Source organism: Gracilinanus agilis, chromosome 6 (genome assembly GCF_016433145.1).
Source record: "Gracilinanus agilis isolate LMUSP501 chromosome 6, AgileGrace, whole genome shotgun sequence".
In the NCBI taxonomy this organism is placed as follows: domain Eukaryota; kingdom Metazoa; phylum Chordata; class Mammalia; order Didelphimorphia; family Didelphidae; genus Gracilinanus; species Gracilinanus agilis.
This window is the reverse complement of record NC_058135.1, coordinates 235,402,133-235,418,007: the sequence shown is the minus strand read 5'-3', so window position 1 is coordinate 235,418,007 and position 15,875 is coordinate 235,402,133. Positions and strand designations below refer to the sequence as shown.

General features: G+C 37.6%; 1 protein-coding gene across 1 annotated transcript in view; it reads left to right on the top strand.

Annotated features, from left to right (window-relative positions):
* PDE3B (phosphodiesterase 3B) overlaps nucleotides 1-15,875 on the top strand; it is a 196,916-nt gene that overhangs the window by 145,781 nt on the left and 35,260 nt on the right. The window contains exons 5-9 of the mRNA XM_044681542.1: nucleotides 4,012-4,103; nucleotides 5,758-5,968; nucleotides 8,231-8,307; nucleotides 10,952-11,295; nucleotides 12,077-12,214. Of these exons, the coding sequence (XP_044537477.1) occupies nucleotides 4,012-4,103; nucleotides 5,758-5,968; nucleotides 8,231-8,307; nucleotides 10,952-11,295; nucleotides 12,077-12,214 (862 nt within the window). The remainder of the gene's footprint in view (nucleotides 1-4,011; nucleotides 4,104-5,757; nucleotides 5,969-8,230; nucleotides 8,308-10,951; nucleotides 11,296-12,076; nucleotides 12,215-15,875) is intronic.

The window sequence follows — 15,875 nt, the reverse complement described above, 5'->3', positions numbered from 1 at the left end:
AAAACTACCTGTTCCTAACCTCAGAACATGTACCTACTGGAGTCTTGGGCTTTTAAATTTGATTGTTTCTTATAAAAGATGTCCCAAAAGTCTTAGTGCAAAACCACAATAAGACTCTGGGGATATCCTTTGTCAGACCTTTATCAGAGAAATTTGTTGCAAAGATTTTTTTCCCAGTGAATTTTTACTATATTTGCCAGTCACTTAACTCTTTTATGTACCAACTATGCTAAGGGCTCAGGCTTCATAGGCCAAAAAAAGTCCCTTCTCAGGAAGTTCATCATCTAACAGGAGAGATATGCAAATGATTCTATGCAAACAAAACATACACACAATAATATTTTATTTTTCCCCAGTTAGATGTAAAAACAATTTTTAACATTCTTTTTTTTTTAAAGTTTTGAGTCCCAAATTCTCTTCCCCTTTCTCATTTACTTTCTTCTTCCCTCCAACTCTTCCTTTCTCCCCTCCCTGAGACAGTAAGCAATCTGATATAGATTTTACATGCGCAATCATGTAAAACATTTTTCCATCGTAGGCATTTTGGGGAAGAGATCTCAAACTAAAAAAAAGAGAAAGAAAGTGAAATATAGGATGCTTCAGTTTGCATTCAGACTCCATCCATTCTTTGTCATTTTTCATCATGAGTCTCTAGGATTGTCTTAGAGCACTGCATTGCTGAGAATAATGAGTTCATTCACAATTGTTGGTCAAAAAATATTGCTGTTACTGTGTACAGTATTCTTCTGGTTGTGCTCAATTTACATTAGTTCATGTAAATCTTTCCAGATTTTTCCCAAATCATCCTGCTTGCCATCCTCATATGTAATCACATTCCATCATAATCCTATACTACAACTTCCAATTCTTTGCTTAAGTAGCTACCCCTATGTTAAACAATAATGGTAATGAGGGTCTTTCTTGCTCTACACTTGATCTTATTGGAGAGGCTCCCATTTTTCTCCATTATATATAGTGTTTACTCTTGGATTAAAACAAATACTATTTGATCTATTCAGAAAAGTTCCCCTCATTCTTATGATGTATGGAGTTTTTAATAGACACAAGGTCAAATCTTACTGATGCCTTTTCAGCATGAATAAGAAATATTCTTATAGTTAATGTTGCATAGTACTCATACAAACTCTGGTTTGTTGTACCAAATTATTTGTCATAGAGAAATCATCATAGTCTTATTAACAAAGCACTTTTTCTGCTTATGAATATAAAGAGAATCCTATAATTTTATAGCTTTAAGCAACCTTAGACATAATTTTAATCCAACTTCCTCATTTAACATAGGAGAAAATGAAGACTCTGAGAAGGGACTTTGAAAAGGAGACTTGGTGGGAGATTCCAGATAAGATGCCCTGACTTTTGACTTTTTTTAAAATCTGGATTTTTAATCTGGATCCCTTTTTCCCTGGGTTCTGCTTCCTTTCCTTTGTCATTCCAAATTTTTCACTCAGAGGCTGAAAATCAAATTAATTTCTGAGGCTGAGATGCATTTTGGGATGAGAGAGAGTGGGGAAATCAACCCCAGCTCCAACCCTCCACAACTATTTAGGCCCCTGACCCCAAGCCCTCTTACCTTTGTTTAGAGGGGGAAAAGTCTAACCATGTTTTGAGTTGGAGTTCTCTCTGCTGTGTCTAGCTCACCTTCTCTTCCTCCTCTCTGAGTCCCTGGGATTCAGAATCAAAGGTGGCCTAGGCGAAAATACCTTTTTCCTATTGCCCTAGGGCTGCCTCTTTTCTGTACCTAACTCATTCTGTCCAGTATGAATTTCCTGTTCAGTTGTTAACTAATTGTCCTTCATATTCTGCTTCTTCCTCTCCCACTCTTTACATCTTCTTTGGATCACAGGAACTTTCCTTCCCCCAACATTCTTTATCACTGGCCACCTAATCCTGAGTGTGCTTCCATTGCCTTGGGAGGAGGAAAAGGAGGGATGCTGCCTACTGTTCTCTGCCACTTCCAGACTTTCCCCTGCCAACCATTACTCACCCATCCTTTCTTTGAGGTTCACTCCATGTAAGACTCAAAGTGAACACTCACCTTTGATCTGAGTCCCACAGATCAGAATGGAGGATTCTTTTGGCCTCAAAAAGAGTCAATTGGCATCTCCCTTTGGGTTTGAAATGGGATTTTTCACCCTATTTTTACCTGTTCTTAGCAAATGAAGAGTAAGAAAAGGAACAAGCATTACCATCATTCCCGTTTTACAGATGAGGAAACTGAGGTAGACAGAAGTTAAGTGACTTGTCCAGGATTGCACAGCTAGTGAATGTTTGAGGTTGGATTTGAACTTAGGTTTTCCTGACCTTAGGTCTGGGGCTCTATCCACTTTCCCACCCAACTATTATCTTCTAGGAGGAAAGGTACTTAAAAATTTTGCTGGTCTCATTGTTGCACTTATAGCTTAAAAAGGTCAAAGAGACAAAGGAAAGTCCCATATAGATGAAAATATAGCTGCACTTTTCTGTGGTAGCAAAGAATTAGAAGCAAAGTAGTGTCATTGATTAGAGAATAGTATATTTGTCATAAAAGTGATGAATATGAAGAATTCAGAGCATTAAGGGAAGGCATATAAATTCATGCTAGAGTGGGCCCCAGTGAAGAGATGAGAAAATATATGCTGCCCTTTCTGTCTGAGAGATGGGAGGACTATTGTTTGGAATTGCACATATACTGGTTTAGGAAGTAAATGTGTCAGTTAGCTTTGCTGAACTGTTTTTAAAAATCATTTCGTTACAAAGGAAGTCTTTACTTGGTATGGGAGAGAGGAAAGAATGTATTTGGAAATGAATGTGATATAAAAGCAATGTACACACACACACACACACACACACACACACATATATATAATTTAAGGAATCATCTTATGTCTTTTATGTGATTAATTAACCCAGAATTCTCAAGGAAGAACAGTGATATTTTACCAGTTCCAAAATCATAAAATGTTAAGAGTAGGAGGGACCTTAGAAATTATCTTGTCCCCCTCCGCGTCTTTTATACAGGTAATAAAACTGAGACTCAAAGATGGAAAATAATTTGGCTGAGGTCCTAGGGCCATAAATATCGATTTAGAGGCAGAGAAATTTTTGGGAGTTATTTAATGCAATTTTCATATTATATATGGGGAAACTTACTCCCAGAGAGTGAAGTGGTTTGCCTAAGGTTACCCATGACAGCCTGTGGCCTTCCCAATAACATCTGGGCTCCTGGGGTGTACAGTTGATTAGCAGTAGAGCTGGAGATCAAATCTAGACCTTCTGAGTTCAGTTCAATAACTTTGATCCTTCATAGCCCACTGTCTGTGAGTCTTTTTTTTTTCTTCTAGTTATTGATTAGTGGAAATATTACAGGGTATGTAAGTATAAATAGTGACAATTCCTTTTTTTTAACCCTTACCATCTGTCTTAGAATCAATACTAAGAATCAATACTTAGACTCAAATCTAATGCAGAAGAGTAGTAAGGGCTAGGCAACAGCTAGGAAATGCCTGAGATCAGATTTGAGCCCAAGACCACCTGGCTCTCAATCCACTGAGCCACCCAACTGCCCCTGACAATTCCTTTTTGACTGTTACTAACCAGCAAGATAATGGATTTTATTTAAGTCCTGAAATCTGGATATATGGTGAGATGATCCCCTTGCCCTCTGCCCTGAGCTACATCAGTTTTTGCTTTAATTTTCTATGTTAACAGATATATTTCATTTGGCATCTATTGGTGTTTAGGTGAGTGGGGATCATTTGGTGAGATAGAGTAGCTCTCATGATGTCTGTGTTTACATATCCTAACTTCTTTACTAATTATTGGTCCACTTGGTAAGTCTTTGGGGCCCAAGAAAGCTGTATCTTTGGGCATAAAAGATCCTACAAAAGCCCAGACAGAGTGGGAGGTTAGAGGACAGTTAGAGAAATAGAATCACAGAGTGACAAGGGATTTCAGAGGTCAGCTAGTCCAACTACTACCTGAGCAGGTACTTAACTTGTATTCTCCTTTTAGCCTAGAATCTCCAGATTCAAATGTATTTACATTCCCAAAGCAAAGGTCATCTTCAGTAACCTTGACTGACTATAGGAGTCCTCTGAGATCTGGTAAGATGCTGGTCTTTGTGATTTAAATATAGGAATCCTCAGAAAACATGACAATTTGGGGAGTTGTTTCAGACCCTCTTTTCTTGTTTTATTCAACTTAACATTGCCATAAAATTTTGGGTGATTTAGCAATTAACATTGCTTTTTATTTGGTCATGGGGAATTAGTTGTTAAGCTCTGTGATTACAGTTCCAGTAATTCAATATGCTGCATTCATCAGAAGAATAAGGGTGAAGGGAATTCTCCAGAGAAGTATCAATGCCCTTTGTCCCCCATTTCTTGCTCCATTCCATAGAATAGTAATCACTGGGGGAAAATTCTGGGTATAGTGAGTAGAGGGGAGTGAAAAACCCTATTTTCACTTGGTTTATCCTTACGCCTGAACCTTTAAGCTTAAGTATTTTTTCTCTAAATTGAAATGTTTAATGGACTTTAAAAATCCTTAGAAGAAAAGTATCTTTCCATTATTTAGAATAATGGGTGAAAACAGTACTGTAAATGATAGAAAATGTTGACTAGTTTGAACTTTTATATTTTACTTTGTAATGTGTCATCAGGATTATGTTTGCCTATGTTTGATCTTATGGAAATTCAGAAGATTAAAGGTAAAATGATGAGACTACCCTCAGAAGAACTAATTTAAGAGTAACTAGAAGATTTTCTAGATTTCTTATTTTATCCCTCTTCTCAGAACTTTCCATGCTACCTGTTCCATACTACAGGTTGATTATATAAACTTTAAAGACATGCAGAACAACCAACCTAGGGTGTTCTACATTCTCCTTCCTGCCCTCCCCCTCAAACTTCCCCCTCTACTTGGCCATAATCATCCAGCAGATCAACATGGTAACTTGATTTTATTGGTGGGCCTGGAAGAGTTGGTATCTTTAGTCAAATTAAAATGGACAGCTGGGGAGAAGTAGAGTGAATCTTTGGAGGGTTGTCTGAAGCTAGAAGTCCCAAATCAGTTCTTCTCTTCTTGGCCCTACCCTACTTTTTAAAAGTATCTAATTGAAATTCCAGAAATATTGTAGTCAAGTCTCATATTCCTTTTTTGGGCAGTTAATGGGACTTAGGACTTCTCTGGTGATAGCATTCCTCATTGCCCTCTCCGAAGATACGATGTGTCCCAAAAGTCTCAGTGCGGACTTTGAGGACACCCTATAATAGTTATTTCTGATAGTAGTACTTTTTCTTGATGGGAAAATAGTTTGGACTTTTAAAAAAGAGGCTTCATGCTATGCTGAAGATTGTTAGGGAGTGGAGAATAGAAAAAATATAATGTGAGTTATGCCAGCATAGGACTTCTTTTCTCTGCTCATGGAACCTTAAAAATGGGACTCACTTTTGGTACTTTGCTATATGAAGCATTGAGCTAGCACTGGAGAACATGTGAAAATGCTCACACTAGAGTGAAAAACATATACATGGATGTCAGCTGGAATGGAGAAGCCAGTCTTGCTCCTTTTATCCACCTGTTCTGGGTACTCAGTGAGCAGTCACTGACCAAGGGAAGAGGGGCGTGCTCTGCTGGAGTTCCAAGGGAGCCCTAAGTAGAAAGTGGGTGTCTAACACCCCTGGGCCAGGAACCATCTGTGTTGTCATACATTAGCTTCTTTCCGGAAAAGAATTGCATCATTAATTTTTTTTTTAGGTGCTTCACCCAACCTGAATCCTGAGAATTCACCTAGCCATGAACCAGTGCCCACTGGGTCCCTAGTTAACCAGTCCAACATAGGATTTCCTGACCCTACTGATTCTCTTACTAAGTCAAGTGCTCCTTTACACAAATCTCTGGGGAAAGCACTAAACAGTCCAGATTTGCCTCAGCAATTTAAAACTTCTGGTAGCCATATCTGTAACAGGTAAGCCTCCTCAACTTTTACTTATTTTATTATCAAAGTGTTAGAGGGCCTGTTGGGCATTATACACATGTACATTTTTCTGTTTCTTTCTCATAGTTCCACAATAGGTCAGATAGATGTAATTCTGTGTGCTGGATGATGTTTCTGTTTATGTAGCATTTTTATCTTATCATATCATTCATATTACATTGATGATAATGGGCTTCACCCATTTTCCCATGAAAGCACCTACCTCTGGGATGAAATAGAGAACAATTCTTAAATACTCCCATTTAGAAAGTTGAATCAATAAACAATGACCTTACCAGATACCTGGGAAGTTTTGAATAGAGAATGGGGGAGTTTTTCTTAGGCCTGAGCTCCTTAGCTTCTGTGGTTTAGATGAGAGCATTTCTGGGTGCCCATCAGCCCCTGAGTGCTTCCTTTGTATCAGTCAGTGTCCACTGCCTGGGAAGCCTTTGAATGGGCACAATTTGTGCATGGCCAGGGCAGGCATGACCTCATAGTAAATCCTAGATGATCAGAGCTATCTCTTCTTCAGCAGTAATGCAGGCGGAAGAAAAACCCTTCCTTCTCTTGGTACACTGGATCGTTTGCTCCAGTGGTTAATTCTGGCCCTTTATAGTATTTTTTGGCCCTGAATAACCTCACCTAAGTAACTTGATAATCCTCTCTTTGCTTGCTGAAAAAAAGGACTCAATCACTGCCTTTCCCCTCCCTCCATTGGGCACCATGAATAAAATAACCCTCAGTTCCCAGGGAGTAGGAGGGAAGATTCCTAGGAGACAACAGGGTCCAGAGCTGGCTTCTTGGTCAGCTTTCTCCAAGCATTTTTTTCTGGTATTGCAGCTGCCCTGAGTGAGGTAACAAAGGAAGAAATAAGGATGAGAGTTGATGGTTCTGGCCATTGGCAGTTGCAGAATGGCTTATCTGATCCTCCCTGACCCCAATGAGGGAGATAGAGGAAAGCCTCAATTATGACAGCAGATAGAACTCTACAAATGGAAATGCCACATCTGAGATGACATAATAGTGAGGCCCTCTAGCCCAGGTTTCCTGCTCTCTAAAGGACTGAGCTCCTCATATACCCTGGATAGTGATCCCATTTTGAATGTGCACACCCTCTTCTCCAGGCAGTGATGTGATTTCACTGTACCCATTTCTTCTCTTTTTCCTTCTCTTTCTGTCCTTTGGTTTAGCCTTGATCTGGCCTCTCAAACCATGACCCTCCTTCAAACCCAAAGCTCCTTCTTTTCTGCAATTCATTTGGCTGCTTGATATGTAGAAGGCCCAGGACTTCGTTTTCCTTTTAAATGTGCAGCAAGTTATCAGCTGGAGAATGGAAGAAAAGGACCCAGTGGAAATCCTGTAGCTATTTAGGGAGAGAAAAGCCATTGGATTGGGTCCCTTTTAAATCATGGACCATTTTGTTCAATATTGGCAACTTGTCTAGTGTGGCTTTCCTCCACTGACAGGAAGCTATTCATTAGGAAGTAATTACTTTAGTTGTAGTTTTATTTAAAAATACTGATATTTCCTCAATTGTGTTGAGTCAGTTATTCATCACAATAGTAATAAAAATTTCCCTCATACCCCACGTGCATAAAAAACTCAGCATTGATGGAACTCAGAGACTTGCTACTCACTAACTTGAGGCAGGTACTGAATCTTTCTGAAATTCAGTTTCTTATGTATATAATACTATCTATGCATATACATGGCCTCCTTTTCCAGGAGGAAGTGAGGTATCTAGGTATAGTGGATAGAGGGCTAGACTTGGAGTCAGGAAGAGCTGAGCTCAGATCCAGCCTCAGATGCTGACTAGCTGTGTGACTCTGGGCAAATTGGTTATCCTAGGTCTACCTTGGGTTCCTCAGTTGTAAGATGGGGATAATAACAGGATCCACCTCCCAGGATTGTTGTGAGGATCCAATGAGATTGTATTCATAAAAGCACTTAGCACAGTGCCTGGCCCTTAGTAGATGTAAATCTACTAAGTAAACGCTGGTTTTCTTCCCTTCCCCTATTCTTCCAGAGTTGGTGTGATCAAATGAAATATGAAATGCAAAAGTACTGCCAGCCACCCAGAAGGAGAAGGGACTTAACCATGATCATCCCTACAATCAAACCTCCTAGGTTTAAGGAGGTTGTGGCATTAGGTGGATTTTTTAGTGGGTTTTGATGGGAAAGTAAAGATATCTGGATTTAAAAAAATAAGAGAAATGACCTCATCATATATCTTTGTCTAATTTATTTCTTAAGTTGTGGACGTGAGGTACTGAAGCATGTTTCAATACATGAATCAGAATATGATACAGATGACCAGGGTGGAAAACCAGGTGAGATTTCATAAGTTATGTATACTTAACAGTGATTACTTGTATTTTTTTTCAGTCTGTCTAAAATTAAATGAAGAAATGATTTGTTAGTATATCTTTCGTACACATAACTATTGCCATAGCTTTTTTATTGCCATAACGTTTTTTTCATATTATTTTACTTATTTTTTAGAAAAATTTTTCCATGGTTCCATGACACATGTTCCCTCCCTTCCCTCTTCCTTACCCCTACCCAGAGCTGACAAGCATTACCACTCGTTAATACGTATATTTTTACTCAAAACCAATTTCCATATTATTCATGTAATAGAGTAATCTTTTAAAAACCACCACCCTAAATCCTATACCCATATAACCAAGTGATAAATCATGTTTTTCTTCTGCTTCCATAATTCTTTCTCTAGATGTGGATTGCATTCTTTTTCATAAGTTCCACGGGCTTGTTCTTGATCATTGAATTGCAATTAGTAGCACAATCTATTACATTTGATCGTCCCACAATGTTACAGTCTCTATGTACAATGTTCTTCTGCTTCTTCTCAATTCATTCCACATCAGTTCATGGAGGTCTTTCCAGTTCTTACAGAAATCCACCAATTCATCATTCCTTATAGCACAATACTATTCCATCACCATCATATTCTACAATTTGTTCAGTCATTCCCCAATTGAGAGATACCCCCTCGTTTTCCAATATTTTTTGCCACCACAAAAGGCACAGCTATAAATATTTTGTACAAACTTTTTTTATCTTTTGGGGTACAAACCCAGTAGTGGTATGGCTGGATCAAAGGGCATGCAATTTTTATAGCCCTTTGGGCATAATTCCCAATTGCCTTCCAGAATGGTTGGATCAATTCACAACTCCACCAGCAATGCATTAGTGTCCCAACTTTGACAAATCTTCTCCAACATTCATTATTTTCCTTTACTGTCATATTGGTAAAAAGCCTTAGCTTTTTAATTCTTTTTGTTGTTGTTGCTGATTGGTCAATAAATAGAGCTCTGTATCATTGCATAAAACAAGGCCCTATCACTGTCTATCAATGTATAATCAAATGAAGGTATTTGATATGTTAGGGTCTAGCTCTTCCTTTCCATGAAACTGGAAACAGCATAGCAAGTCATTTAGTATGAGGGAGAGCCCATGAGTATATCTAGGTATCTTCAACCTATAATAAATAAATAAATCTCTTCCATTGCAGAGATCCAGAATCCATCCAAGGTAAGATTAAATAGCCAGATAAAGAGAAATCATGATCGGGAGTTCTAATCCAATTCTGGCACTAAGTAGTTAATTCTAGACAAATCATTTAATTTCTTTGTATTTTAGTTTAGCACAGAATTATGTCTTACCTGTTTCACAAGATTGTTAGAATGAAAATAACATAGGTAATGTGAACTATAGATTCTAGAACATCTGTGCAAATACGAGGTAACATTATTACTATAGCAATAGTAATAATAAATATCTGAACTAATTATACTTACATTGAATTTGGGGACTTAATGTGTGTTTTGAGTGCATATAGGTGTGGAATTTTTTGAGTATTTTTATTTTTGGTCTAGAGAAATTTTTTTAAAATTCTAATTATTTTATAGCTATGAAATAGTTTATATTTTAAAGCCAGAAATGTATTTATAATGACTGTGTCACAATGTAAAAAATTACAAAAATTAGTACCCCTGTTTCTATAACAGTGGCAGTGGGAATTTTCATAAACAATTTTCATAGAATACTCACTGGAGGAGATATTAACAAACTTGGTTGTCCTGACCAGAATGTTATTTCCAGAATGTTTTGCCTTTCACCCAATGTGAATATTAGGCTGCTTTTCCTTGCTCTCAGTTGGTACAGGCTAAAGGATTGCACATAGATTTTAATCTTATCCTAAACTTAGTGCAACTAAGAAGGCTGCTTGTTCTGTTATAAGAAAATCATAGATGGCATTTCAAAACTAAATACTTTTTGTATTAGATAATTGAGAACTGACTAATTCTGTTCTTATTTTTACATGTTAAAAATGATGTTCTCCAACATAAAAGTGGTGATTCACTTAATGGAGTTGGCATTATTAGTTAATAATCATTGAGACCACTCAGTGGAACAAAGTCCAGATTCCCTTTTCAGTAGGAGATAGACCAGGAAATTTCAAGTCAGCCACTTTGGTAGAGGAAAGTACATCGTAATTTGATAGATTGGCTGCTATTGAATGAATTTGGCATTTTAAATATAAAGGAAATATTTATATACTTCTGTGCTTAGAATTTGCTTAGAAAATTGATAAAGTTATCATTTTGAGGAACTAACTGCCCGAACATTTTTCATTCTTCCCAAACTAGCCATTGTTCCTTCATTCTTATATGTACAAATTAAGGTATTTGTGAAAAAGATTTCTTTGAGTCCCGGGACTCCCTTGGAAAGGACTGGACAAAAAGACCCATCTTTGTGCCATTGACTAGCTAGTGCTGCCAGTCAGCAGTCTGGAGTGAAAGCTGGTAACGCTGTGGCTTAATATATTCTAACAAACAATTATGACCTAACCGAGATATAACAAGAAAACAGCAATTTTCTTTCTTACCAAAATGTCTGCAGAGATTAAAGTAAATGTATTTCTTATAATTTTATTTATTTCTTTGAAAGTTGAAGAGGGAAACACCAATATTGCCCAAGAACCCATCAAAGAGGCTGGAGAAGAGCCAGAACAGGAGCCAGATAAGGGACTTGGCAGAGAACTGAAGGTGGAGGAAGAGGAGAAAGAGGAGGAGGAGGATGGAGGAAAAGCAAGTGAAGAGGGCCCAGAAGATGCCCAGGACAAGCCCTCTGATAAACCAGGAGAGGACTTAACTAATGACCTAGACAGGTACTACTCCCAGAAGGCCTTGGAGGAGGAAGATGAAGAAAAAGAAAAGGAAGAGAAGAAAGAAGAGATGGTTCCAGGTGCTCAGCAGAATAAACACTCAAAGTGTCCTTATGAAAATGCTGAGGTAACATGGAGCACTGTTGTCAAGAGTAGTACTTTTCTAACTTTGGAAAATTGGTGTAACAGTTCAAATAATAGGTTGCTTTTACCTTAGCCTTTTTTGTTTTGTTTTGTTTTGTTTTTTTCCCTCTGAAGAGCTGAAAACACATTTGCAAAAAAAAAAAAAAAAAAAAAAAAGGAAAAAATCTTTTTCTGGCCAATAACCCTAAAAAATATAGAAATATGTTAGTTTACCTCTAATAACTCAAGACATATATGATAACTTTTTTAAGATCAGTATTTTTTCCAATTACATGTAAAAACAATTTATTTTCTCATATTTTCTGTTCCAAATTCTCTCTCTTTCTTCCTCTCACCTTCCCTCCCTGAGATGGTAAGCTGTTTTACCTAGGTTATATACTATATGATAAATTTGAAATGAAAAATAATGAATTTTAGAATTTATTTAGTGGATTTTGGCAATGAGAAGTTTTTTTAAAATTTATAGAAATAATGTTATATTTTCAATTATAAGTCCCTAGCGTTGAGAGGTCATCCCTCTAGCATTACCTGAATTATATTTAGAAGTTCTGAAAAATAATTTATTTAAAATGATTTGAAGATCTCATTCTGCCCAAATAAGAAATGATAAGAAGAGAGAATAAGGGCAAGGGGTGCATTTAAGGATGGCAGTCTGAGAATATAGTATTGAGGATTTGTAGCATCTATTTTGGGTTGTAATCTCAAGATGGATCTATCACTTAAAATCAGAAAGTCAAGTTTTCTATATGTGTGTTTGCACACAGATCAATGAGGCTCATTTACTGGAACTAATATTAAGAGAGGATCATGATGCACTAATAGCAAAGATGAACAACTGGAATTTCCCCATTTTTGAAGTCATGGAAACGATGGGAGGAAGATCGGGAAGGATCCTGAGCCAGGTTCGTTATTCTAGCAAGAAATGCTGTATAGACAGAGTTCTCAAATCGTAGAGTTGGAAGGGGCTCAGTCAATCCAAACTCTCTCCTAATCCCCAAATCTCTTTAATCATGCTGCTGACTATTGTTCAACTTCTACTTGAATAATTTCAGTAACCCAACAAGGTAATTCATTCCATTTTTGGACAACTTAGTGATCATAGAATTACATGTTATTTTAAGCTGAAATAAGCCTACCATATTACTTCTACCCATAGATTCAATGCCTTCCTTTTCAGTAACAAAGAGCGGCATGACCATCTCCTCTTTTCTCAATAATAACTCTCACTGTGGACAGGAAATTAAAGTTTAATAAGTTGTCAGATAAAGTCACTCTATTGCTTGTCTTTGTATAACTGTTTTTCTTTATTATAAGAAAGAATTCTCTGTGTGTTAGAGGGTGAAAAAATGAGGTGACTATTATAAAGAAAAAAGTATCAATAAAACACTTTTTTTCAAAAAATTAAATAATAGCACTTTAAACTGTTGTATCACATTATGGACTTTCCCTAAGGATGGACAGCCCCAATTTTTCAACTATTATTCATGTACCCTACTCTTCATCCTGGTCCTCTCTGATTGATCACAGTCCAGATTATCAATGTTTTACCTAAAAACTACTCAGAATTAGACATGGTTGCCCAGATATTATCAACCCAACAGAATATGGTTTGAACATTGCATCAGTGTAGCCCAAGTTTATGATAGATTCTTTTAGGACCTCTGTTAAACTGTTGGCTTATACTATGTTTGTGATCAGCTAAAGTCCCCAGATCTTTGTCTATCAATTGATGTTAAACAAATGACTCCCCCATTCTACATTTGTGGAAAAAGTACCTTTTTTTACATAAATGTTAGGTTTGACTTCGTATGGGGAGATGGAGAGTAGGATCGAACATGCCCAAGGTCACATAGCTAGAAGGTGGCAAATCTTGGCTTAATCTTTAGACTCTTTTTACTATATCTGGCTGTCTCTTATGAAGGAGACCGAGAGAGACAGAGACAGAGACAGAGATGCTTCTGAGCAATTTTGCTACCACATTTGATGGTTGTTTTTACTCTGCTAAGAACATTAAATCAACTCATTTCTGGCAGTGAAGACATAGCCCCATCTTCCTTTTGCCCTTTCAGATATGCCCTGATTAATTGGTTTGTTGAAAATATAGGAGAAAACAAAACTCTGGGGACATTCCACTCTATGGAAGCTAGGAAGTCTGAACAACTATTGGAGTATTTGTTTATAATGTATTGATGACATGTGTAGTATAGAGAGAGGGGGTCATATAGTTTTTTCAAGCTTTGGCTGAGTTCTGAAATCAGTTAGGGGTTTGGAATCTTGAGGAAAAGTTCAGTGGGTTTGGGTCTCCTGTGGAGGGAGGTTGTCTGACCAGCTGAGCTGCCTCCTTACCTATCTGTAGAATTGAAATTTAGCCTAGCTTTGAAATATTTATTTAAGAAATTGTGATTTTGGATAAACCCTTTATATCTTCCTTCCCTATATTATTTCCTACCTTCCCTCCCTTACCTTATATGTCTGTGGAGTTAATAAGGAGAGTAATTAGAGAGGAGTTCAAATTCGTGAAGGGTTAACTATAATTGACAATATTAGATATAAAGAAACTAGTCAGTCATCATTTATTCCCTTTAGATATCAAGAGCATTTTGTAAGCTTGAGTTAAAGGCAGGTCCTTACTCAGACTCCATCTCTGCCTCCTTTCCCCCACCTGAGGTTCCTGAGACAACTGTTAGGGCTTCCTTAATCCACTTTCCTGTCAGATCATCCTTTTGAAGATAATAAACCGTTTTGTGTTTCAACAGACCTATTAGTATAATTCGTCAGTTAGTTATTAAGAGAGGGAAGAAGAGGGAAAGAACCAACATACTCTGGGCTTGAAGGGAAGCCGGGTATCCATCTTGAAGGAAGGTGTAACTTCAAAACAAGTCCCTTCCTGTGAAATTAACTAAAGCCTGATTGTTAATTTCAGTTTAGTCTATTTCCCTCAGCCTGTGTTTAAGTCTGAGTCCTGGTCTATAAGCCCTGTGTCTTTGCCTGTTAGATTAATTCTCCCTCTCCCTGAAGATCCTTTTCCCTTCAGTGCTGTACTCCCTGTCTTCAGCTATATTATATCCTGAATCTCCCTGTTCCAGCCTACCTGTAACCTAGATTTACTATCTAACAAATCCCTGATAACCTCCTTTCAAAATTCCCTTGTACCACACACCTTTCCTCAAGTTATCCCCATTACACATGGTAGCAAATTTTAGCTTAATATCCAGAAAAACTGCCCAACAAATAGATCTTATATCCATAAATAGATTAGTCTTGAAAGAGGGGGCTTTTCCCTTTTGGAATTTCTTCATTTGGAGGCTAAGTGACCACTTATCTGATATGTTGTACAAGTATCCTGTTTTGGGTGGTCATTGGAATTGTTGGCCCTTGAAGTCCCATCCAATTCTAAAACTTTGTTGTTTGGTAACTTTATTCATGTTACATTTTATCTTTTATCTTTAGTCCAGAATTCCAGCCTCTTCCAAACATTATAAATCTTTGTTCTACTCTCTATCCTATATTTGCCATCCCTTCCATCTTTGTGTCATCTGACAATTTTATTTTATTTTATTTTTTTTAGACATTTATTAATATTTGTTTTTAATCTGTTTACATACTTTATGCCCCTACTTTCCCCTTCACCCCCCCGCTCTCCCCCCACCCATGGCCAACGCACATTTCCACTGGTTGTAACAAGTGTCCTTGTTCAGGGTCTATTTCCCATTCATGTCCGCCTCAGTCCATGCATTCAAGCAATTGTTTATCTTATATATTTCCTCTCCTGCAGTCCTTCCTCTGAATGTGGGTAGCATCTTTACCATAAATCCCTCAGAGCTGTCTTGTGTCATTGCAGTGCTGCTGGTACAGGAGCCCATTACATTTGATTTTCCATAGTATATCAGTCTCTGTGTACAATGTTCTTCTGGTTCTGCTCCTTTCGCTCTGCATCACTTCCTGGAGGTCTCTCCAATTTGCATGGAATTCCTCCAGTTTATTATTCCTTTTAGCACAATAATATTCCATCACCCGCATATACCACAAGTTGTTCAGCCATTCCCCAATTGAAGGACATCCCCTCATTTTCCAGTTTTTTGCCACCACAAAAAGCACAGCTATAAATATTTTCATACAAGTCTGTTTATCTATGATCTGTTTGGGGAACAAACCCAGCAATGGTATGGCTGGATCAAAGGGCAGGCAGTCTTTTATAGCCCTTTGGGCATAGTTCCAAATTGCCATCCAGAATGGTTGGATCATTTCACAACTCCACCAGCAATGCATCAATGTCCCAACTTTGCCACATCCCCTCCAACATTCATTACTCTCCCCTTCTTTCATTTTAGCCAATCTGCTAGGTGTGAGGTGATACCTCAGAGTTGTTTTGATTTGCATTTCTCTAATTATTAGAGATTTAGAACACTTTCTCATGTGCTTATTGATACTTTTGATTTCTTTACCTGAGAATTGCCTATTCATGTCTCTTGCCCATTTATCAATTGGGGAATGGCTTGATTTTTTATACATTTGCTTTAACTCCTTGTATATTTGAGTAATTAGACCCCTGTCAGAGTTTTT